At 35.9% G+C, this 25,770-nt stretch overlaps 1 protein-coding gene and 1 long non-coding RNA gene across 9 annotated transcripts in view; one reads left to right on the top strand and one right to left on the bottom strand.

The window, feature by feature from the left end:
- LOC123797216 (uncharacterized) overlaps positions 1-25,770 on the bottom strand; it is a 210,469-nt gene that overhangs the window by 106,211 nt on the left and 78,488 nt on the right. Inside the window, exons 3-4 of one of the 4 annotated variants that reach the window (XR_015723457.1) lie at positions 25,636-25,746; positions 25,161-25,213 (exon numbers count right to left, since the gene is read on the bottom strand). The exons of the other annotated variants lie outside the window; for them this stretch is intronic. This is a non-coding gene — a long non-coding RNA (uncharacterized LOC123797216). The remainder of the gene's footprint in view (positions 1-25,160; positions 25,214-25,635; positions 25,747-25,770) is intronic. 4 annotated transcript variants of the gene reach the window in all.
- The window catches only part of CNKSR2 (connector enhancer of kinase suppressor of Ras 2), a 255,489-nt gene that overhangs the window by 156,710 nt on the left and 73,009 nt on the right, over positions 1-25,770 (top strand). For 3 of the 5 annotated variants that reach the window (XM_087860267.1, XM_045804991.2, XM_087860269.1), the window contains 3 exons: positions 1,521-1,732; positions 18,453-18,542; positions 20,088-20,302. In XM_087860267.1, coding sequence (XP_087716393.1) covers positions 1,521-1,732; positions 18,453-18,542; positions 20,088-20,302 — 517 coding nt within the window. The remainder of the gene's footprint in view (positions 1-1,520; positions 1,733-18,452; positions 18,543-20,087; positions 20,303-25,770) is intronic. The other 2 variants (XM_087860268.1, XM_045804992.2) reach the window with 1 other exon arrangement.

Genomic DNA, 25,770 nt, shown 5'->3' with positions numbered 1-25,770 from the left:
AGACATTTGCATATACCTAAAAAGTGTGGTATACCCTAGTACAGAAGTATGGAAGTATAATATTCTTGCTGAACTGTAACTCATATTTTGGAATTGACATTATACTTATAGGTTCATCACCATTTTATAAGACATAATGTCAATTAAAATTGTGTTCTTTTTATCTGTCTTGTTATAATTTAGTTAATTCTGTTGATTTAAGATTTCAGTCTTAGCACTTAACATAAAATTAAATTTTTATCTGGTTTGATAGCATGCATGGCACTGTTGAGGGTAGAACTGGAAGCAATTAAGAACTAGGAGGAAATAAAATTAATGATCTGCAAGGGAAGTAACAAATTTATTTTTTTAAATTGTTCTTCTAGAACACAACTATGACAGGCTTTTCCAACAAAGACTTCATAGCTAGTCATAGTGAAACATATCATAAAATAAACAAGGTTCAATTTAACCCATCCTAAATGGAGTATTTCTACCAAAATACCACTCATTAGGGGCCCAATTGCCTGGGTATATAAATGAATACTATATGTGAGTAACAGTTTTAGGGATTCCATAAATGATTAGATTTTTCTATTTTAGAATCCTATAGAAAAAATAAATTTGCCATCATCTTAAATTCCATATTTTGTCAGGTTTCTCTGCCCGCTCTCCACAAGAAATGTTGCTGATGTATAATGAAATTTTGATCTATCCTTTAGAATTAGTTCTATGAATGTATATTTCAATATTAAATGAGATACATAGATTTTAAATACTGAAAGTAATTCTATTCAATAAGGTTTATTTTAAATTAATAACAAGCTTTTTGAAATTCTTGTAATACCAGTTTATAGAATGCTAATTTGGTTCTTAAGGCTGCAAATATCCTTACAAAGGTGGTAGTTCTTAAACACATCTTTGTTTTTAAGCAGTGCAAATACTACAGTGCATCAGTTAAACTGGCATAAGAAAGCTGTGTTGTGTTGATGGGTAGTAAGGAGGGCACGTATTGCATGGTGCACTGGGTGTTATACACAACTAATGAATCATCGAGCCTTACATCGGAAACCGGGGATGTACTGTATGGTGACTAACATAACATAATAAAAAATCATTAAAAAAAAACTAAATTTATATCATAAAAAAAAAGAAAGCTGTGTTGTTAGCATTGTTAAACTTATACCTACTGTCTTGAGCAGTAAAGTAATTTATGTGCTGACATGATTTCCTTTGTATGACATAGCACAATGAAAACAGACTAGAGCAAGAGTTAGAAGATCCAGGGTCCACGTCCAGCATTGTCATTTATTAGCTGTATGACCTTTAGGCAAGTCATTTAACCTCTCTGATCCTCGGCATTTTTTTTCCTGCAATATAGGAATAGTTAACAATTGCCCTTTAAACCTCAAAGAAAGTTTGAAAAGATCAGAAGATATATTGTATAAGAAAGATATTATGGACTGTTTTAGCCCCTGTCTGCCATTTTACCACCCTAACACTTTCCTACATCCTTCTCCTTCACTTTTCCCTTTCTTTAGGGATGAAAAAGGAAACCTTCCTTGTGAGGACCTCAGAGGACATATGGTTGGCAAGCCAGTGCATAAGGGATCTGAATCACCAAATTCATTTCTGGATCAGGAATATCGAAAGAGGTTTAATATTGTGGAGGAAGATACTGTCTTGTATTGCTATGAATATGAAAAAGGAAGATCAAGTAGTCAAGGAAGACGAGAAAGCACCCCGACTTATGGTAAGAGTTCTTTTCTTATGTTGACAGAATATATGTCTTGCATGAGAACCTCTATTTCTTTTCCTAGGCTTTTGGGTTTTAAAAATTACTTGATTTACTTGATAGCTTTTGAATCTTTATAATTGATCTATGTCTGTCATGTGCTTCTAAGTGGAATCTCAACAATACAAAGCATGACGTTAAAAATTATTCTAAGTTTTCCGAAGATAGGTAAGAACAGTAGGTAGCATTTTAGCTCATTAAAGACTTAAGGAAACCTTCTTGAATCACATGTAATTTTTGTAATGTCAGATATTGCCAAATTGGAATAATTCAATTTTCCTTTTTAAAAAAAGATGAATGCTTCCTATTAACTTGACATATATAAAATTAACTCCTTATTCTTCAGGGATTAAAAAATCTTTAGATAAACTTTCTGGGGAAAATGTCACCTCAATTTTTGTGTTTTTTAAGAAGTTGGAAAATTTGAGTGGAAGTGGATTCTGAATAGAAAACACACACTGTATTTAAATCAGAGATGGCCTTAGAGTTACCATGTCCTTAGGATTTTTCATCTTTGACTTCTGTTTTTCTGTGCATGACCAAGAGAGTAACCCAGTCACATATACTTTAAATTGATACATTGTATGTGAAAGATTTGCAGATAAAGTTGCCTAAAGTTAAAGTAGTAAAGCTATGATCCCATTTCAAGAATGAATGGATTTAATTGGAACTCTATGCTCCTTCTTTTCCAGTTTTCAAACTAATCATTTTTAGTGAGGAATGCACGGAAGGGGAAAGACAGGATCCTTGTTGATTAGTACAGATGATCAGTGGGAGCTGAGCAGAAGAATAGTTGTTTTTAGTTTTTTTCTTTCCCACTTGCCCTCCTTACTTGTCCACTATGGCCGTATGTCTCCCTGTGGTCCCAAATGATTGGTCGTCATGTACCTTACTACACGTGCCTGATTTCCTTATAGCTCTGTGGTAATAATTATGTATGAGAAGTTCTGCCCAAAATGGTCCTAAAGAATAGGAACTATACTTACCTTGTGTTATTCTCTGTACATGTGCTTTATTTAAAATCATGATAAGTAATGATTTTTTTAAGCATAGTTCCTCAATTATACCATTCTGCGGGCACTTTTTTTTTAAACTGTCATAATCTGAAGGTATTTGCACCTTTGCTTTTCTCCCCTATTATATTGTAAACCTCTCCATTACCGAACAGTATAGAGGCCTGACATCTTTGTTATCACTACCCCTGCTTTATCACATAAGATCTGTATTTTTATTCATTCGTTCCACAAGTACTTATTAACTACCTATTATTGGAGAGGCAGTAATGTATACCAAGTCTTTTTTTTATCTCTTAGAATTTTTTGGCTGTTTTCTACTTATTTTGAAGTAGATAAGAATGTTTAAGGGGAAATTATAGTCATCAGATGAAGTTGATTACTGATAGCTTTATAAAAAACAGTTACTTGGTTCTTACTTGAGTGGCTTTGAATTGTTAGTCTCTTCAGACTATACAGTTTTAAACTACCTAGTGTCATCATGCTCCACAAATCATCTCTCCCAATAAAATAGAATACTGTTTAAATTTTAGAAAATTAAGATATCCTATGGATATGATATATTTTTTAAAGATTTATGTATTTTAGAGAGAGAGAGAGAGCACAGAGGGGAGGGGCAGAGGGAGAGGGAGAAGGAGTCCCAAGCAGACTCTGAGCTGAGCAGGGAGCCTGACACAGGGCGGGGCCATCCTCAGTCTCATGACCCTGAGATCAGGATCTGAGCTGAAACCAAGAGAGGGTTGCTTAATTGACTGCGCCACCCAGGTTCCCGATACGATAGATTTTTATAAACAACTTCAACTTAGGAGAAAAGAAATATATATATGCTTAAAAAGAGGATAGGAAGCTTAAAAAAAAGTTACTTTGATCCTGGAAGGTTTTTTTTTTTAACTTTTGAACATGAAATATAATCTGAACCTTCAGTGGAAATACTTAAAATCAGTGAAGATTTTCAGGTTGTGCAAGGTAACTTGCAGTTTAATGTATTAAAACCTTTTTAAAATCAGATTATAAGTAATAATTCTGCCTGTAACGCACATGAATTTGTGTCCTTAATTTTCCCGAAGATTAATTCATTTCTTAATTCATTCAGCAAATATTTGTTGTGTACATAAAGTCATCTGGTCACTGGGGATTAAAAGATAAATTTTCCCTGATAGGCAGTCATAATCTAGAGGGAAGAAACAAATAAAGAGATGCATTGTAATAACTATAGGTAAGTAGGAATATGTGAACAAAGTAGTACAATAGCCTAGGAGCCAAAGCCCCAGAGTCTTCCCAGGAGGCCACATAACTAAAAGTGACATTTGTGCTGAGTTTTAAATGATGAGTAGTCATCCTCTAAGGTTTCTAAATGTTAGTTATCACCACCAAATACCTGATATCTTCTCAAACCTAGGTCTGCCATCTGAGGGTTCGTATAAATCTCTCAGCCCAGACCCTAAAGGTCCTAATACAAATTATTCCAAAACTTGATAAGCAGTTATCAATGACTTCTTTATTTAGTCCACAAAGCCATCCCATTATACATAGACTCCCAAGTGTAGCAGTATTTCCTTAGATTTAAAAAATAATGATAATAGGGGTGCCTGGGTGGCTCAGTTAGTTAAGCATCTGACTCTTGGTTTTGGCTCAGGTCATGATTTCAGGGTCGTGGGATTGAGCCCCACATCAGGCTCCCTGCTCAGCGGGGAGTCTGCTTCTCCCTTTTCCTTTGCCCCTCCCCCAGCTCTTGCTCGCTCATTCTCTGTCTCTCTCAAATAAATAAATAAATCTTTAAATAAATAAGGACAAAAATGCATGATTCTGTTGAAGTATATTACAAAAAAACCTAAAGTACAAAAATGTTCATGTTTCATATTTTCTAGAAATGACAGTAACTTAACATGTTAGCACTTGTGTGATGCCTTAAAATGTAATGAGTAAGTCCTTTAGGCTTACAGTGCTCAACTTACTTTTTAGTCCCACTTATCTTGTATATGAGCTTAGCCACCATTCTCTCCTATTAACTCCCCAGATTACCCGTTTATTCCAAGAGGTTTAGATGTAAGATTGTTAAGAGTATAGACATAATTTTGAGAAGCAAAGGAGAAACATGATTCAGTTCTTATTATGTGCTTTTGGTTAAATATGTATATACTTGTCATATTATTTTCGTACATTCATATTTTAAAGTTAGATATATAAGACAAAAATATTTAAGGAAGCTCTGTTATTGGACACAGTGACAAAGAAATGCACATGTAAAGAAAAATACCTGACAATATCCTAACTGTGGACTTTAAAACACATTTTTTAGCCAAGGTTCTCATTTTATATCATAGACCCACTAGTTGTTCCTAAGGGTAAGTTAAAAGAAGAACAATTATTTTCCCTAAACTATCAGACAAGTATAATATGGATAGACAGCGGATGACCCTTCTAGAAATAAGTCAGTAATACCTGTAAGCTTATATATATGCCAGGCACTGTGCTAAGCATTTCAAAGGCATTGACCCATTTAATCCTCACAACAACCCAGTGAAGCAGGTGCTAATAGAATCCTTATTTTACTGATGGGTTAAATAACTTACCCAACTAATAAGTGGTAGACCTGAGATTAAGTACCCATGGGTATGTGTGGGACTCTACTAGTGGTACTATCTACCTAATGTGATGAAAGTAATTTGTTAATTGTAGAGAAATGATTTCCAGAAATTGTATTACTCCTTCCAAATTCAAGCATTTGATTTCAAGCAAGCAGAAGTAGGTCTGATTTTGTATGTTCTTGTATATGTTGTTTTGCATTTATTGGCATTAGAGTGAACATGTTTTTATGTAGACATGGCCCTGAAAGCCCTTAGGGAAAGGTAGCTAAATTGAGGGGTAAAATTAGTAACGGTGTGTTATGTTCTTTTTAAATCTGAGAACATAAAATAGGATTTACTTTCCTAAAAAGAGAGATGAGACTAATTTTTGGAAACATAGAGTGGGGGAAGCAGCCTAGGTCAGTGGTTACTAGCACTGGCAGTGGGCGGCATCAGCCCTACTTGGTGATCCTGTCTTTTATCTAATTACTCTAGTGTGAGCTTGGGGCTGTTAGTCTCAATTTTCTCCTCTGTTAAATGAAGATTATAAGACCTGTCTCATAGACTTTCTGTGAGAATTTCATGACAACACATTGTAAGTTGCCTGGAGAGTGCCCAGTATATGCTGGGTATTTATTTTCTTTGTTGTCACTGTTGCACAGAAACTTCAGTGTTGCTAAGAGAATACATATTAAGTATTTTCACCTCACAGAAAAAAAGGTAACTCTGTGAGGTGATAGATATGTTAAAATACCTTGATTGTGGTCATCATTTCATAATTCTCTGTATATCAAATCATCACGTTGTACACCTTGAATATATACAATTTTTCTTTACACCTCAATACAGCTGGGGGAGAAAACAAAAGAACTTAAAGATCTCAACACATAAAGAATATAATATCAGCCATTTTAAATTCTTTGAAGAATTAGAAGGGATGAATAAACTGTTCAATTTTTTAAAAAGTAACTTTAATGTGAAAATTAGAAGAGGGGAAAAGAGGGCACCATTAAATCACTTCAACTATTTGGTCTCATCTGCTCATGCTTCAAAGGTAAAGGTTCGAATTTGATGAGATCAGTTGCTTGGCAACTTTTCAGAATGGTAATATTCCCCATCACCTTTCCCTTTCACTGTTCACAGATTCTTTGCTCTTGCTATTCCATCATACCACATTTCTATGCATAGAAACCTGCTAGAAGGTAGACACAGTTGGCTGAGTCCCTTTGTGGCTGTTGAGTGGTCATATTTTATAAGAATAGGAAGAACACTTTTTTTTTTTACAATAATATCACATAATAGTATTGGTTTGAAGGAATCCAGACTTTTCTGATTTATTGAGAATCTTGGACCTCACAGAAAACACATGAATGAGTGCAAAGCTGTTATTTTAGAAATGTTCCTCATCAGTGTTATTTGTATACATTGTGCATTGAGGAAAATCAATTTCTATAACATTATACCTGAATATTTTCCACTCGAGTAGTTGGGACAAGAGAAAACTACCATGTCCCATTTATCCACATGAATAGTAAATGGCTTGAAATGACTTAAAACAGCATGGTGAAGAACCTGTGGGCAGTGACACTATGAACTGTTGTTCTATTGGCGTGAGGAAAGGAAATTATCCATAGGTTCCAGGGTCTCTTATCACACTTCAACATCATCTTTGTCTTGCAATGTCATTCTACCTTTTGGCCAGTTAAATTATAATTAATAGCACTGTTTAAAACATTTCTTAAAGGATCACGTATACACATTACATTCATAGTTCTTTATTTCTGAATACAAGCCTTCTCTCTTTCCTTTGATTTTTAAATGTAAATTGTCTTCCTAATCAGGTAAAAGTTCAGCTGTCATTCATCAGCTATGCTAGAAAGAAAAATTGGGATTCTAACCACTGCAGATGTCTTTGTTCAAGTAAAATGTACCACTTCCACAGCAGAACTAACCACAGAAATAGAAATCAGTGAATCAAAAATGTAGAAATCTGAGATGTATACTATACCCAGAGGAATTCTTATTCCTTTGGACTTACTTAATACAGTTCCTAGAGACTGCATGTTGATTAGCTTCACAGAATAATTTCGAACATCAAACTGATGGTGATAAGGGACCATGTAACGAATAGAAAAGTGGTTCAGCAATATTTTGAGAGAAATAGAAACTTTTCTGTTCCTAATGTAAATATCAGAGTAATCAGCGAGGGAAGGTGCTCTTCCCTAATTTGTGTAATTTTACTGATAGAAATAGCAGAGCATGAGTTTTGAGGTCAGATAGATCTGAATTTGGTGTCACAGGTTGGCCTTTAATAACTGATTGACCTTGAACTTGAGCCTTACCTCAGTATGTTTTTGTTTCTTTATCTGCAAAATGGAATGGCAGTATTACTCATGGTGTTTTTATGAGGGTTAAATGAGATAATATATGTCTAGTACTTAGTACTATTCGTGCCTCATGGAAAGCGCTCAAGAAATAGTGCCTAAATGGCATAATGAATTACTCCTGCTCATAAATGAAAATGTTCCAAAGATTTTCAAGCGCCTATGGATCAAATTAACACTTCATCCTCTCCCTGTGGAGGGATTTAATAGAGGACAAAAGGGCTAGAAATATGCCCTTGGTTTGGTCCCTTTACCTACCCACTAAGCAGCCATTTAAATCATAACAATTAAAAGAAATATGAATAAAGTTGGTCTGTTTCCTTGGACTTGGTTTTGAAAAGCGGAAGGAAGAGCATTGAAATAGGTAATAACACTAAAAACTGCCCTGATCCAAATCTTCCTTTAAGTTCCGTTATGGAAACCACTAGCTCATATTCTAGACAGAAGGGCCTAAATAAAAATCTCACTGCATCAGAATTCTGACCCCACACCTTCTGTAAGTTTAATTGCAAGGGGGAAAAAGGAGAGCAAAAATAATATATAAAATAAATAAAATAGTTGGAGACTCTCAAAAAAAATGAAACCAGGCAAGAAAACAATCAGCCTGAACAAATTAAAGTGCTAGGTAATGGATAAAATAGTAAGATTAAGAAAAAGGAACACTTAACCAAGTTCAAGAGTATTGATATGTGGGTAAAATGGAAAGATCAGCAAACCAAGTCAACAAAACTGATGCAACTATCAGAGGAAAAAAGTAACTCTTCAGATGAATTCATCAATAGAAAGATATGAACTCAGTGAAATGTGCTTCCCTTAATGACAAAATGGGAAGCCAAGAATAGAAACAGCCTAGCTCAGTGATTCTCAACCGGGGTCAGTATTGCCCTCCAGGGCACGTTTGCAATCTGGGGGGACATTTGTAGTTGTTATAACTGGGAGTGGAAATGCTACTGGCATCTAGTGGGTAGAGACCCATGATGCTAGTACACATCCTACAAAGAACAGGACAGCTCCCAGCAAGAAAGAATGATCCAGTCCACAATGTCAAGAGTGCTGCTATTGAGAAACCCTTAGCTAACTTAAAAAGAATCAACTGCAGACAGATTTAGTACAGAAGCAGGTATATATGACTAGAAAATCAAAGAGCCCTCGTATGACAGAGGGCCAATTGACTTTTTTTTTTAATTCAAAGAATCTGTGAAATTATTGCCCTGGAAAGAGACCTGCATTTACTCAAAATTAACATAGTCTCTGGGCAGAAGTAATAAAATGTTGTGAGTGTCTGGGATGCTCTACCCTGCTCTATAATAGAAAACCTAATCGTGACATTCCATGGAGCAGGAGGGGACCCATTGTCCCTAGGTGAAATCAAAATGCATTTTCCCCTATGGAAAAAAAATATAATAAATGGCAGCTAGGTATTATTTAAAAGAGTGGTTAGTGTTATTAGCTTCCACATCACAGTATGGATTAAGGATCCATCATTTTCCCAAATATGTTCTTCAGATCTCTAGTTCTGAAAGAGGATGTTTGTAAAAGAAAGGTTATCTGGTTAAAATCCCCATCTTGGCAATTAATAAGTGCATGTTAGCATACTACAGACTTTGAAGGTCTTCTTGAATTTGGGTTAGCTTATTGTGTCCCAAATGTATTTGTCCATTGGATCTTTTTTGGTTTTGGTCACAAAATACTTAGTAACCTTGCAATGGAAGGATTGATGGAATATATTTTGGAAAATGTAAAATAGACTTTTGTAGCTTCTCTTAAAGACTGATATACCAATGATAAAAATTTCTTTGTGTTTTAAGTTCCAGACATCTGACTCAATAGATAAGGATTTGGAAAGGCCTCTATTTTTTTTTTTTTGAGAGTTGGGGGGGAGGGGCAGGGAGAGGGAGAGAATCTGAAGCAGGCTCCATGCCCAGCGCAGAGCCTGACACCAGGCTCAATCTCACAACCCTGAGATCATGACCTGAGCCGAAATCAAGAGCCGGATGTTTAACTGATTGAGTCACCCAGATACCCCTGGAAAAGCCTCTACTCTTAAGTTGAAGCCTACCCCAGCAGACAGTGTGTTGAGTGTCATCTTCAGTTTTGTCTTGCAGAAAATCCATTTTCTAGAGTAAATCTTATTTGTGATAAAGTCCAAACTCAAGTAATAAATACTATCTGGAAAGATCAGTGCATGGTGTTCTATACTTCGGGCTCCTTGTAGAATTACTGGTATCACTCCAAAACAATTTGCCAGAAATCATGGAGGAAATAGATCCCAGGGGCAGGAGAAGAGGGGAAGGGGCAGAAAATGTCAAGTGTTATATTGAATCTTGTTAAAGAAGAGATAACTAAAAATTGTACATCGATTACCTTAAAGACTGGAGACATTAGAGCAAATAATTAAGACAATATGGAACCATTTAAAAGTATACATATGATAACCTAGCATTGTTTTATAAGTCTCTAATCTTACAAGTTGACACAGCATGTCAAAGCAATGTATTTTCCATCTTTGTTAAGGTGATGGACAGTAAATACAAAGCTACATCCACAGTTTATGTTCTAACCCTCCATTAGCTCTTCACATAGCTTTTAAGAATTTTTTGCAAGAGTTGCAAACTGGCTGGAAGGACACTTAAGCAAAAGCAGTAATCACACATGTCATTGAATTATTTTGAAGATAAAAGAATTGGATTTTTGTGTAATGCAGTGGTCTTGAATTCATCACCAAGGCAATCTGATGTAACAAAGAGAGCACTGGGATAGGAAGTTGAAAGTGTATTTGTGGGCTGACTCCAACACTGACTACTGGTGAAATATTGAGGAATTAACTTTGGTGTGTCTTAAGTTTTTCATCTCTCCCTTTCTTGCCAGTTTTACTGACTAATGTAATCCCAAACGGAAAAATATGTGAAAGGAATTACAAAGTTATTACAAGATGTCATTCTGTTTATTTCAAAAGGGAGTTTTCAATTGATGGTCTCAATCATTGCCTTTTTCACTCTTCATGAGAAAAGGGGACTCTCTTCTGTATGTTGATAAGATTTTCAAGACCCTGCTTTACTAAGATTTTTTGTAAAATAGAGTGACTAATGTTGCACTGTATGTTTACTAACTGGAATTTAAACAAAAACTTGAAACTACAAAAAATAAATAAAATAGAGGGCTTTAATTTGTAGTTGTTTAACTTGAAAATTGGATGTTTTTAACCAAGTAGCATTTACATACTCATGTCATCTTTCTTGTCCACAATTGTATTAATGCTGAGCACAGCTTGGAGCAATAGAATTTTAGCATAGCTCTTTTTGCCCACCAGAGCCTTCAGAGGAGGACCCAGAAGTCTTTTGCCACTTAAACAATATTTAAACCATTTGAATCCTTCCTAGTCCTCACATCCTTCTAAAGTAGAAGTGACTCTTTGTACAGTGGCAAACATTTCAACTTAGAAAAACCTGTCTTAGTGCACAGTTGTTCTCTTGGTAGAATGCTTACAAAGGTTATCTGGTTCAAAATATAATTAGCCTTGAAATCAAGTGTTAAAAGTTCCATATAACTTTTGATACAGTTCAAAATTTTCTCCTTCAGTAATTTTTATGTTACTCCCCATTTAAAGTCCAGATCACTTTTAGAAAGCAATAGGAAAATTTACAAACAAGATGTAGCATATTCTTTGAAATCAGATTTTAATTGTTTTTGTTCTCCACTAATGAAACTGAAAAGATTTCAAGTTAATAATAATTGGTTTTGTATTTGATTTAGATTATTATAAGGCTTTAAAGCCAATACTTAAATAATCATCACATTGCAATGTTTACAATTCAACTTTTTCCCAAGCTCTTTTATCCAAAAATAAAATTCAAAAAATATGGCCCAAAAGATCAAAGCGCCTGTTTTTACTTATTTTATTAGATCCAGATACGTTGCCTTTATTCTTAAAAAATTACTGACGTTCCATTCAGTTCCGTTTTATTCCTCTTTAAATGTGTTATTGTCTACCTTAAATTACCTCGGGATGTTTTCCTAGAAATGCAGTCAACCATCTGAAAGTAATTTTTCTGTCTGGTATGTGGGGAGTTTGATGGGTATATGTGGCATGCTTGTAGATTAACATTCCTTACTACATTCATTTTCATCAAAATATTGGCTAAAATATTCAGAACAGATGTGTATATGTGTGTATATGTATATATTTTTTCTCCTTAGACTCTAGAGAAAGCTTTTTTTGTGAGCGTTAAAGGGTATGTCAGACTTAAGGAGAAATTTTTCTGCAGTCTTTTTTTCAATTCTTTGGCAACTGTAAGAGAGAAGATTGCTTCTCAGGTGCTGTTTATCACCCTGAAATTTAATGGTTTTAGCATGTCTGAGGAGAGAATTGAAAAGGCGGGGATGAATGCAATAGAAAAAGGCAGCAATTTGGTAGTATTTCAACACACATCTTGGGTAGCCTAATATAGGAATGTTTCTACAGATCAGGAGGCAGGACTCCTAGTTCTTTTTTTTTAAAGATTTTATTTATTTATTTGAGAGAGAGCGCATATTTGCATGAGTTGGGGAGGGACAGAGGACAAAGGAGGAGCACACTCCCTGTTGAGCAGGGAGCCCAATGTGGGGCTTGATCCCAAGACTCTAAGATCACGACCTGAGCCAAAGTCAGATGCTCAACCAGCTGAGCCACACAGGCGCCCCTGGACTCGTAGTTCTGATGTATTACCAAACTACTCTCTAAGGCTTGATTTGTTAGAAACGAAGGAGGTTGGTCAGGTTGACATCCTACATTAGAGGGAAGTGAGGGAGGGAGGGGAATGAAAGGTAAAAAGAGGAGGGGAATGGAAAGTTAACAGGAAGGAAGGAGAAGGAAACTCTGAAAATAAAAATTGATGGTATAGCTTGGAGACTTTTCAGTCCAGTGTGTGAGGGAGGTCCCCTATTTTCTTAACAACCAATCAGTCACTTAAGTATTAAACAGTTACTGTGTTTAAGGCACTGTGCTATGTACTGAAGATACCATAGTAAACAACAGAGAAATTTCCCTTGTGAAATTTACATTCTAGAAGAGGGGCAGAATTCAAGCAACTAATTTAATAAATACTTACTTGACTATAAATGGCATGCTATGAAGAAAAACTACAACAGGAAATGAGAACAAATACAAAGAAACCCAACCTAGAATAAGAGGTCAAGTAGAGCGTCCCTGAAGAAATGACATTTTCACTTACCTCTCAAGGGTGTATGTGAATTTAGCAAGAGGAGAAGATAGAAAAACCGGAGAAGGAAGAGTCCTGGGAGCCAGATGAAGAAAATGTTTCAAAGAAGGGAATAATCCTAAAAATTATCTGTTGGATTTAGCAACATGAAGGTGCTAGTGAACTTGACAATCGCAGTTTTGGTATAGTTTTGGGAGCAAGAGCCTAATCAGAGAAGGTTCAAGAAAGAGAGAGGATGAGAGAGTCCACATAAAAGTGAGATCCTACACTATTTGTCTTTTTGTGTTTGGCTTATTTCATTTAGCATAATGTCCCTTCAGATTCATCCATGTTTTCACAAATTTAGGATTTCCATTTTTTTATGGCTGAATAACACTCTGTTGTATACATACACCACATTTTCTTTATCCACTCATCCATTAATAGACACTTAGATTTTTTCCATGTCTTAGCTATTATGAATAACGCTACAATGAATATGGGAGTGCATATATCTCTTTGAGATACTAATATCATTTTCTTTGGATATATACCCAGAAGTATGGTTGCTGGATCATATGGTAGCTCTATGTTTTGTTTTGGTCTTTTTTTGAAGAACCTCAATACTGTTTTCCATTTTATACTTGAAATTTGAGAATGTTCTCACCACACATATCCACACATACAAATGGTAACCATGTGAGGTGAAGGATGTGTTAACTGGATTGTGGTCGTCACTTAACAATGAATATGTACATTAAATCATCAGGTTGCACACCTTAAAAACGTTTTTATTTGTCAATCATACCTCAGTAAAGGTAGAAAAAAGGGATAGGAATTAGAGAATGAGAACATCAATGAGTTTTATATTCTAGGAGTTTTTCTATAAAGGGAAGCAGAGAAATGAGGTGGTAGTTGAGTGGTAGTTTGCTGGTGAAGAGAGGTGGTGTTTTTGTTTTTTAAAGATTAGAGAAATTACAGCATGTTTATTTGCTAATTGGAATCATTGGGTAGAAAGGGGAAAATTGATGCTGCAGGAGAAAGAAGGGAGCATTGCACAAGAGATACTTTTGAGTAACTAAGAGGGACTAGGGTCCAGTGAAGGGCCCAGTAATTTGGAATATCCCTAATGTCTAGCATCCTTCGATTCAAGCATTCAAAAAAATTTTAATCAGTACCTGCTCTGGGTGGGTATCTTTGCTAGGAGAACTCACAACCAAAGATGCCTAAGACCTAGTTTCTGCCAAGAAGTAGAAAAACCTTTAACAGACAGATATAATACAGTATAATAATATATAATAATACAAAAATACCAAAAGCACTATGAAAGGGCCCAGGAGAGTGAGCAGTTAGCTCTGCCGAAGGGCATTGTGGCATTTGCAATAGCACCAAATATGCTTTATTATCTAAGGGAAATTGTCAGTTTATTTTCAAGCAAGTCTGTACAGTAATATTAAAACATAGCAATTTCATTTTAAAACAAGTACTTTATTTTTTTTTAAGATTTTATTTATTTACTTGACAGAGAGAGACAGCCAGCGAGAGAGGGAACACAAGCAGGGGGAGTGGGAGAGGAAGAAGCAGGCTCCCAGTGGAAGAGCCTGACGTGGGGCTCGATCCCATAACGCCAGGATCACGCCCTGAGCTTAAGGCAGACGCTTAACGACTGAGCCACCCAGGAGCCCCAGTACTTTATTTTTTTAATAATAATTTTTCATTATGTTATGCTAGTCACCATACAGTACATCCTTAGAAACAAGTACTTTAGATCATTATAAAGTACTCCATCATTGTCAGTATTCTTTTTTTAAAAGATTTTATTTATTTATTTTTATGTATTTTAGAGAGAGAGAGAGGACAAGTGGGGGAAGGAGTAGAGGGGGAAAGAATCTCAAGCAGACTCCACACTGAGCGTGGAGCCTGATGTGGGGCTGGATCTCACGACCCCCAGGACCATGACCCAAGCTGAAACCAAGTTGGACGGTTAACCAACTGAGCCACCCAAGTGCCCCTCATTGTCAGTATTCTTATAATTATATTTAGTGTTCTATTTGTTTAATTATAGCTAAACATAGTTCATAATAGAAAAACTATTTGCTATCAATTTCAGAATAAAATTCAAACAAAATCCAAAAATAATGATCTTTCAACTCTACATTTATTGGAATACAGTGCACAATTCCTGCCTCTATGGAAATCCAAGTTAGAATGCTCCAGATGTGCAACAGATATGAAAAGCCAAGTAACAAAATAGTTTAATCATGGCACAGAGATATCACAAGGCTTATGACAGGGTGTCAAATGTACTCTACAATTAATAAATGTTCTATGCTAGGAAGAATGAAAAAATTAAGAGGAAGTGGTCAGCAAAATTTTTAATAGGGCTCTTAACTTTATTTTTTACTATATTCTTGACTATTATTAATTTTCATCATGAATTAGTAAATACAAGTGTCACTACGTAAAAAGATGTCTTAAAATTTTCCAGATTATTTTTCAGAGCTTTATTATTTGTATATGTACATTTCCATAAGGAGTGTGTCAAATGTGTTTAATAAACCTTTAAAAATCATTACAAATGTAAAAATGCTTTGCATATATTAATAATAGTGTACATTTGATGTAAATCTAACATTAATGCTTTTAGTACCCTTTTTTTTTTGACCAGTAGTACTGCAGCAACAAACCATCAATTTCTTTTTCCACTTGAACTTTGCTGTTTTGTGAAATTACTATACTGCTATACCCGTGCAGTGGCAAACATTTTCATGCTGCAGTCAAAGATCTCTGAATTTAGAGTTAGAAATAATTTAAGCCATTCTCTATTTTTCAATTTGCCAAGGACCGCTGTTTATATGAGTATTTCCTCATTCTCTTTTATTAAGTCTGTTTCAGTATTTCAGCACAATAAAAAAATTTATAAAAGGAGTAATACTTATAAGCAACATTATTTCTTATAACTAAACAAATAATAGTTTTAAAAATAGTTACTTTTACTCTCATTGTTAAATTCAGAGCTTTATAACTAGTAAAAGCAAAAGCCTGCTGTCCTCCAATAGTGAATTTTAATTAAGATTTTTATCTCAGTTTTTTGTTTAATTTAATACCTTTTTCTCAATTTTATGTTAGCAATATACAGTATACTCTACTAAAAAATCATCAGAAAGTCAGTGTTTAATCTTCTGCAAATTTTTTCCTATGGTTAATAATATAACCAAGTATATCAAAGGCTTAATTACATGCCTCAATGACTTAGCTCCTTGAGAATCTCAGAGAAGATGACCTGAAATACAACGAATACAATCATTTATTTCATATTCTATGCATAAAGTATGTTTCTTCTTGTTTTTGTGCATATATATTTGACTCCAAACAACCAATAAATTCTTTGAAAAGTATCAAACTACTTTATATATACATATAATAACATATAGAGAGCAAGTAAAACAACTGTTTATTTATTGGATTGTTCACTTTCCAAAAGATTTTCTTGGTGACATGTAGAAACAGTGTTAGGGCTATTAACTGCTTCAGTTTCAGGGCACACAGGCTGAAATGGACTTTACTTTAAAAACCAGATTTTAAAGAAATAAGTTGTACGAGTTTTGAAAACATAGAATTCAGAACATTGAAAATCTGGAGGATTGATTCTGCCAAGCAGTTGAATAGACATGACAAAACTAGACCCTTCCTAAAAGCTCTACCCAACCCTGGGAGGGCAGGATATATTGACTTGCATCAGCTCTCCCAAAGCTCTCCCCTTGTAAAAGTGCAGAGATCTACTCCGTGAAAATTTTGAAATCTTAGGTGACTGTTTATAAAGTCATTTGCATACCTTGAAAGGAAGCCACTTTTAAATAAACACTACATTTTTTGGCTTATTAATAATTTTACCATGTCTAGTTCGTCTTCAGACTTTCAAAGAGCTTAGCAAAATATACTAGGCAATCTCTATCACTGTATGTAATATAAATCCATAAGGTTACATTTTCCTTAGGAACAGAATTAGAAGTCTCCTAACAGAATTTTGCTAAATACATGGACTGATAATAGTAATTGATCATGAAATTTAGCTGGGTAAGGAGGGAAATGAAGAGGATATACAGTGACCGAGAGGTGTTGGAAGGTGGGAAGATCAGTAGATTGAGGAGGAGGATGTTTGGACTTGGAATGCTGTAGGAATGGCCCTAGAAATACAGAAGGTGGTAGTTGAAAAGTGGAATACTACAAGAGATTACAGACTTTGCAGTTGACAGGTTAAGCATATGACCACAGGAGTGGGTGGAGGAGAGAGCCTCAAGAAACTGAGAGACCAGAATATTGGAGGGTAAATATTGAAGGCACCAAGAATTATGTCAGAAGTGGTGTTTAAGTGCCTGGGTTTCAACCCTGGTACTACACAGTTCCCAACTGTGTCCTTGGGCCAATTACATAACCCGTCTCAGTTTCTTCATCTGATAAAACAAGGGTAATGATAGTATATTTCTTATAACTATGAGAATTAAACAATTTAATACTTATAAAGCCCTTAGTATTTGGCATATGGTAAATGATATATAAGTGTTAGTACTATTATCACGAGCATCATAATCATCATTATTATGATCCAGTCCCGTCTGAGTCTTGGCTTTTCATTGATTTAAAATTTATTAAGTAGTTATTGTATGCCAGCGAGTGTGCTAGGTATCCTTTTCAAAACTTTGTATGATTTTCTTTGGCTCTTTTGTGCTTCAGGAATTTCAAGTTGATCAAAAATAATATACTGCAGCCTCACCAAAAAGTTATCCTTGAAGTCTATGCCATGAGTTTTGCTTGCTAAAGTAAAATGCTATTTAGTAAATATACAGACAGGGGAATACAGGACAGGCCAAAGCAGTGATTACTTGGATCTGGAAACTAGACTTGTTCACAACAGCAAAAGAGATGCTTGGGGGGCAGACCCAACTATAGGCCATAAACGGGAATCTAGCCATACTGCTGAAGCATGGTGGTATATCCAGAATGTATTATGACAGGAGTTAGGAGGCAGTGAAGATGGAAAGTTAGCATTGTAGCGTTCCAACATGCCACAGTGGGTTAATGTCCTTGCAGGCAGGTTAAACACAAGGGGCTACTTACTACCTTGGAGATAGGCTATCAAGATGTAGACACTTGGGCATTGGGGAATAAGACAGAGATCCAGTGACTGAAGAGAAGGTTCTAAATAGTGATACTATACTAAATAGTGATACCTAAAATAGTGATACTCTTTGTAAAGGACCACACTCTTAAAGTCTGGGGCTCCTAAGAGAGGAAACCTAGGCTGTTCTTTATTATTTATAAAAGGATGCCTTACGATTGCATTATCACCTGGCCAATTGCCACAGGCAGTTTCACCTTCTGGCTCAAAACACACATTTTTCATCTACACAAATGCCAACCATAACGTTGCATATGAGTGAGTGTGTTTTGCAGACTGTAGCTAAAAATCAGTGTTAAGTATGAGCAGACGTGGGGAAGAAAAACAATGTGATGTGAATTTTGTTCTCTGTGTTTAGGCAAGCTACGACCTATATCTATGCCAGTGGAATATAATTGGGTGGGGGACTATGAAGATCCAAATAAGATGAAGAGAGATAGTAGAAGAGGTAAGTGTTCTAGAATTTCAGTGTAGGCTGGGTTGTTGGAACAAAAAGCAAATTTAAATGTTCTTTAAATAGGTTGTTATAGCTTCAGTGGAAAACTTCATTCTCTCTTTGACTTTATGATACACCCAAACCAACTCAGACCAACGTTTGACTATCTTGATATGTTATTAAATTGATATCTTCTCTGAATGTCTCTTAAGGAATTCAGGGTAGATAAGTACAGTGTAAAAAAATTAATATCTGATGGCTATGTGAAAGTCACTATTTGGAAAACAAGGTCAGAAGTGTGAAACTGCATAAAAGAATTAAGTTCAGTGAGTAGGAAGAGTTTGTGATCAGTCCCCATTGGTCCGCAATGCAACCTCACTACTTTTGTATTAGTACAATCTTAAAATGAGTATTGATGTACATGAATAAAGCTAATGGAAACTTGGCCAGTGACTCTAATGAAAACCATATAGAAATGGAAAAAAAACACTTTGCTTTTTTTTCTCTTCTGTTTGCTGTTCAGGGTTATCTTCTTACTTGGGGGTGGGCTACACTTGAAGTATCTACCAAAAGTAAGTTTTTATGTTCACTTATCCTGCTATTGAGGTGAGCAGTAAAGAGAGTCACTGAAAGTCTCACTACTAAATGGGATTCAACCAGTTGTGGATATGGTGGGCTACATCCGCTTTCTGAAATAGAGAGCCATAAAGTTGTAGATAAAAAATAAAACACAGCAAAAAACTATTCGTAGGACCTCAGCTCACTAATCTCCCTTCATAATATATTTAACCCATTTGTCTATTATTTCTAGCCAATGTACAGAATTTACCATACAGGGATAAGCAAGCATGAATATCTGCTTCATTAGTCTAGTTAACACCTATTTCATGGAGTGAACATTTCAGAAAATGTTGGTAAATACAAGAACATTGACAGATTCCTTTACATCTATGTTTTCATTCCATTTTCCAAACTTTAGTTTCTAACTTCATTTCTGTTATTGAATTAATCAAGAAAAAAAATCAAAAGGAAGACATATATGCTATTTCTGAATCACTGTTTTGGGACTTCATATGACAGTGATATCTTGGGGGGGGAATGCCTTATGAAGTTCTAAGTGCTGGCTATCAGTTTAAGCATAGATTCTATGAATTAAGTTTCCTGACTCTTGGTTCAAAATGTGGGCTTTAACTTCTCCACGGATCCTAGTCTGTTATATTATAGGTCAGTGTTTGTCATCGATTTTTAGCAGAAACCCCCTGGGGGAACATGTTAAAAATTTTATGAGCCACACACCCAAAACTCCTGATTTAGGTTTTGCAGCGATTCTCATATAGTTGGTCCAGAGATAAAACTTGGAGAAATAATCTGTAGGCTATTTCTTATTGCCCTATGATCCCAAATGATTAAGATGCTCTATATTTTCACGACATAAGTATTTTATAAATTAAATCAAGTTACACGTCTGAAATGAAATCTAATAGCACAATCAGGAAAGAGCGGTAGATTTGGAATATTTGCATATTTATATTGGTGTATTTATCTCTTTTTATATAGAAAACTCTCTACTCCGATATATGAGCAATGAAAAAATTGCTCAAGAAGAATACATGTTTCAGAGAAACAGCAAAAAAGACACAGGGAAGAAGTCTAAAAAGAAGAGCGATAAGAGTAATAGCCCGACTCACTATTCACTGCTACCTAGTTTGCAAATGGATGCACTGAGACAGGACATCATGGGCACGCCTGTGCCAGAGACCACACTATACCATGTAAGTAAAATTTCAAAGACTCTGTGCTATAGCTTCTATTGGGAGCTTGGCAAATGACTCTTTTGGGTAAAGTCCAGATTGCTTGTCTTTATCCTATTGCCAGATTTTCATAAAAGATCCTAAGTTTAGAAATGTTTTGAAAAACTTTGATGGCTTATTGATTTGTTCTTCAGGTCATATATTCAATGAGTTCATATGTTGTAGCAGGTTCGATTTTTTTAATGCAATAATATGCTCAGAATTGATGGAGAATAATAATTAGCTGATTAATCACCTATAATAATAAGCAGTAACTGGATAGCTATAAAAGTTAACATTAAAGATAGGATTTTTAATATATTCCTGAGCATCTCTTATGTGCTAGACTTGGAGTATGGTGCTCGAGGTAAAAATGAGAATACATAGATAGCACTTTATTATATGGAGAGAAAAACACACCAAGAATTCCAATATAAATTGATTGTTGTAATAAGTAGGAGCAAGAAGTATAGGAGGAACGTGGGAGAAGGAGGGCCTTAGCTTTCTGGTTAAGTGAGAAAAGGCTTAGAATGGGAAGTATTTGGGGGAAGAGTGAAAGATGAGTAGCAATATTTTGGTGTATGTGTGAGAATATGGTATGTTCCAGGGACTTCATGTTGCTTAGAATGACTGGTTTGCTAAAAATCGAGGGAAAGAATGTGGGGAGGGGGCAGTGATGAGCCTAGAGAGGTAGACTGGACTTAGGTCAGGAGTTTTATAATAAAGAACTTGGGCTCTTTCTTGCAGTGATTTAAAAAAGAAATGGCTGAAGAAGTTTGAGCTGGGGACTCAAATGGACTGTTGGATCTCTCGGTTGCAGAGTACTGAGAAACAGGTCTGAGGCCAAAGTCAGAGCCATTATGCCCAGGCCAGGCAGATGATGAGAAACTAGGACAGTGACAGTGTGGAGGCTGAGAATACTGTTAGCCAGAACATTCGATTGACAAAATCAACCCATTGTATGCCATTTAGTTAAAAGGGAATTTGTTGTGCCAATGAAACTATACCTTCTTACTACGAGCCTTTGGATTGCAAGTTTTAAAGCAATTTGGACAACCGTGCTTGGTGATCAGAGTATCAAAAATTTTTAATCTGCCAATGCAGTAAAAGGTGTACCATCTAGGTATACAAGGTGTGAAAGATTTAACAACTTCTACTTGAGTTACTTTTCTGAGCCAGTCTTTTAAATCATCTGCTTACTCATTCTAAAGCTCTCTCATAAAACTAGAGTGTAGAAAAATATTTTCATTTATTTGGGCAGAAGTAGGAGAGCCATTAGCGCTTCTAGGTGCTCATTCTCTACCCTCCCCAAGCCTCTTCCTCTCTAAGAGATAGCGCCCATATCAAAACCTGCCCCCCTAAGTGACTGACAAATCAAATGATTATATTTGCCACAGTCATTTCTAGTCAGTCTGAAATCAGTACTTTCAGCTGTATGAAGGGGGCCACTTTTGCTGTCACTAGTCAGAAATTCTGCCTGAATACTGAGCTCCCTCTAGAATCTGGTGTTCCGGTCATAAGTAATGTTGTCCAAACAAAGACCTAAACATAAGAGACAGCTGGTCTGTTCGAGAGGGAAGTTGGTAGTGGAAGATGAGGCTGGAAAGGGAAGAAGAGGCTGCTTCACCCAGAGCATGTAAACTATTAAGGAGTTTGGATTTATCCTAAGAGGAGAAGTAAGCCATTGAAGGCACATTTAAACACTCAGCCTTTGCCATCCTATTAAGCACATCTGGACAGGAGTATACTGTGTGAGGAAGGAAAATAGATGAATCTTGTGGATTTTGAGTTATTAATTTATGGAAGATAGTAAATGGTGAATCAAACTGGTAATGAGGAATATCCTGAGGATTGAGTATTGTAGAGGAGTATAAATTGTTACCACTTTTCTGAAGGGCATTATTTAGTTATATGTATCAAGAACCAAGTCTAGTAACTTCACTTCTAGAAGATTCTTCTAAGAAAGAAATCAGCCTACTTTTGCCTCCTACTTTTATTATGTGACCTGAGTCTGTAAGAAGGTATTTCCCAGATAGGTGATGTTTATCCCAACTAACTTTTGACAGAGGAACAGCATACAGTAAGGAATATTGTTAGTTGTCGGGGCGCGGTGTAGTCCTCCCATGTAACAGTGACCCACTAATCCCAGAGTAGAGGCTTGACACTTTCTAACTCTATTGTCTGCTTTAAAAGAAGCTAAATAATTGTTAGCCCCAAAGTGCATGCCTAATCAATGTTCAAATGCCTATAACCAATGTTCAAAAAGAGAAAACGTTAGAGGGTTTTCACTAGGCTCTAAGTTCCCGTGAGGAGGTTATAAGCCTTGTGCTTATTTACTATCTTCACAGTTATCAAGGGGGCTTCCTCATTTGTTGCCTTTCAAACCTCACAACAACCACATTGGCAAATGACAAAACTCAAACTCAGAAAGGTTAGGTGATTTACCCAAAGCTGTGCTGCGAAAAGTGTGACAGTAAGGACGAGAACCCAGATCACCTACCTGAGTGGTCTTTGCACACTCTACCCTGCTTCCCTATGCATGGTAGGCATTCCTTACACAAATGAATTTATGCTTTAATGACTAACTGCACGAATTTGGAAAAAGCTTGACTTTAAGAAACATGTGCCTTCATTTGTTGATTTTAAGAACATTTTCAGTATCTGGATTGACTTGTACCCAGAGTTCTCTTTTGTTCTGTGTTACTATTTTTTATTAAGTTCAGAAAAACATACAGATCTGCTGTTGTTATAAAGCACAAGTAGTTCTTTGGCATGATCTATTGCTGAGACTATGGAGTATTGTAGTTAAAATTGTCTGGACCTTGGAGGCAAAACAACATACGCTTAAATGATTGTGTCTTATATTTCACAGGAATTCTTGGTTTTTTAATCTGTTTATGTACACCTATTTAAGAATTAAAGGATTTTTCCTTACGTTAAATTGTCCTGAAACACAAAATCAATATCAATATTTAATCACCTTCATGATGAACCACTAATCATTCTTATCAATTATTCCTTTGGTTACCACAGCCATTTTTTTAATGTTTTTTTTTATTATATTATGTTAGTCACCATACAGTACATCCCTGGTTTCTGATGTAAAGTTCCATGATTCATTAGTTGCGTATAACACCCAGTGCACCATGCAATACGTGCTGTCCTTACTACCCATCAGCAGTCTATCCCATTCCCCCCTCTCCCCTCTGAAGCCCTCAGTTTGTTTCTCAGAGTCCATAGTCTCTCATGCTTCATTCCCCCTTCACCACAGCCATTTTTAATGGACTAGTGGAAGAGGACTCTGAAGGTTGAGTCCTGAACTTCATAGGTTGCTATCTCTGCTGTGATATACTATCTCCCAATGGTCTGAGTTCACATTTAGGCAAAATTTAGTTGAATTTAATAGCAGGATTATATCCACGTTAAATACCCTTTAAACAGTTTATCAAAAAAAACTGTATTGTGTATGTGGAGTGGGGGAGGGAAAGGGAGGTTCCCCATAAGCAGTCTTAGATTATAATCCCCATTGGTCTATTTTGGAAAGCAGCCCAATAAAAATACACAAAGCAAGGCAAATACAGTTTGATTTCACTGTTTGACTCCTTCCTCTTAGCAATTATAGCAGAAATGTGTATATAATAATAAAGAAAATTGAGAAGTTTGTGGTATTGTAAAATATAGGTTTTTATTAGTTCCATATATTTGTTATTCCAGTATATGTATTTTTCCTGTAATTGTTTAAAAGGAAATCACTCACTATGTTCTGACTACTCTGATCATACACTAGTCTTTGCTACCTCTTTCCTTTGTTAATATGCTATGCCCTATACTGAAAATGCTTTTACCCTTTTTTTCCCCTGGCTGACTCCCATCTAAACCTGAAATTAAAGAAGGGCTTTGTCTGGTCACTACCCTATAAGCTAAATCAGCTTCTCCTATTAAAGTCTCTTAGCACCCTCTATATTTTCTTCAAAAGCTTTTTTATGATTTGTAATTATATACTTATTTATGTGATTATCTGCTTAGTGTCTTTCTCCCTTGTACATAGTAGGGAGGGCATGTCCATGTTCACGACAAGAAAGGAAAGTTTTTCCATTTTGTTCAGCACTATATTTCAACACCTAATACAGGTATAGTATCTTATAAATGCTCAGTAAATATGAGACAAATAAATGAATAAGTGAGTGAATGTGACAGGAACTTTACTGCCTTTCTCCGGATCTCTCAGTTGGCGTCTTCATCCTGCAAACAGCTACCTCCACATCCTGCCCAGCACAAACAGGCCTTCAGTTGGTGTGTAATCATAGTGGAAATTGCCAGGAACTTACTACCATAGCTCAGTGTCCCATGTGCCTGGGGAGAGCCCTCGGACTCTGAATATCTTCTGTCGTGTTTATCTAGTCCGTATTACTGAATTTTTCCTTGGTTTATTGATTAATATTCCATTTCATTCCAACAATTGGAACCCTGCCCTTACTGGTTTACTGCTACAGAAGACACACCATGTGCAACCTACCTCTGGCTGTCCACCCATTCAAAAGAGTATTGGAAGCGCCTGTTAACTTATACTTACCATGTTGGGCTTCCTATCAAAGCAGGTCCCAGTTTGCACCTTTCATCAGGGCGATTTACAAGACTTCCCTGCTTCACAAGTACCGCTGGGGCAACAGGATCAGCTCCCCCTTGGTCCCCAGCCCACCTCCTCTATTCCAGCTCAGAGTTTCAGTTCCAGCTCGTTCGTGCTTGCTTCCTATCACTGCCATCTCATTAGGGAGGTCACAATATACCTGTCAGCCAAGCATGTTAAGGTATTTTTCAAAAGAGTATAACTTGATTTTACCTACTCACTGATTCTCTGTCTGAAAATGCAGGAGTCGTTAGCTGTCATCTGACCTTGAGAGCATAGGAAGAAAAGGCCGGCAGCAGTGTGTGTGTGAGAGAGAGAGAGAGAGAGAGAGGAGAGAGGGAGAGGGAGTGAGACAGAAATTCAAATGTAATGATAAAAGCCTTTAAGATAAAGACTTTTTAGATAAAGAATGATTAGATTCAGGTCTTTTTTTTTCCTTAATAAGATATACATATGACAACTTGCTCTCACATTAAAGTTGATAAACTAAACCATAAACAAAATAATAACTTATTTTAAATCTACATGCTGAGATGCCAAAACAAGTAAAATTTGATTATGGATCCAGGCAACATGCAGGTATACTTTCAGAAACTGATTAATGTGCTTTCAGATGGCTTATTTAAAACAGATTTAGAGTAGGTGTTCAAAAATCTGGATAATCTTTTCAGAACATTCCAACACTTACGTGATTTGTCTTAGTTACTTAGGATATAACGGCCAACTTTCAGTTGTTTTACTTCTAATAAATACTTTTAGCCATCCTCATCAACTTGTGAAGGTATTTTTGGTAAAACTCCTGAAAGAAGGAGGCGGAGAGCCA

The sequence above is a fragment of the Ursus americanus genome, chromosome X (assembly GCF_024610735.1).
Source record: "Ursus americanus isolate L20-20 chromosome X, mUrsAme1.1.p, whole genome shotgun sequence".
In the NCBI taxonomy this organism is placed as follows: Eukaryota; Metazoa; Chordata; class Mammalia; order Carnivora; family Ursidae; genus Ursus; species Ursus americanus.
This window is presented reverse-complemented; position numbering and strand designations above follow the sequence as displayed.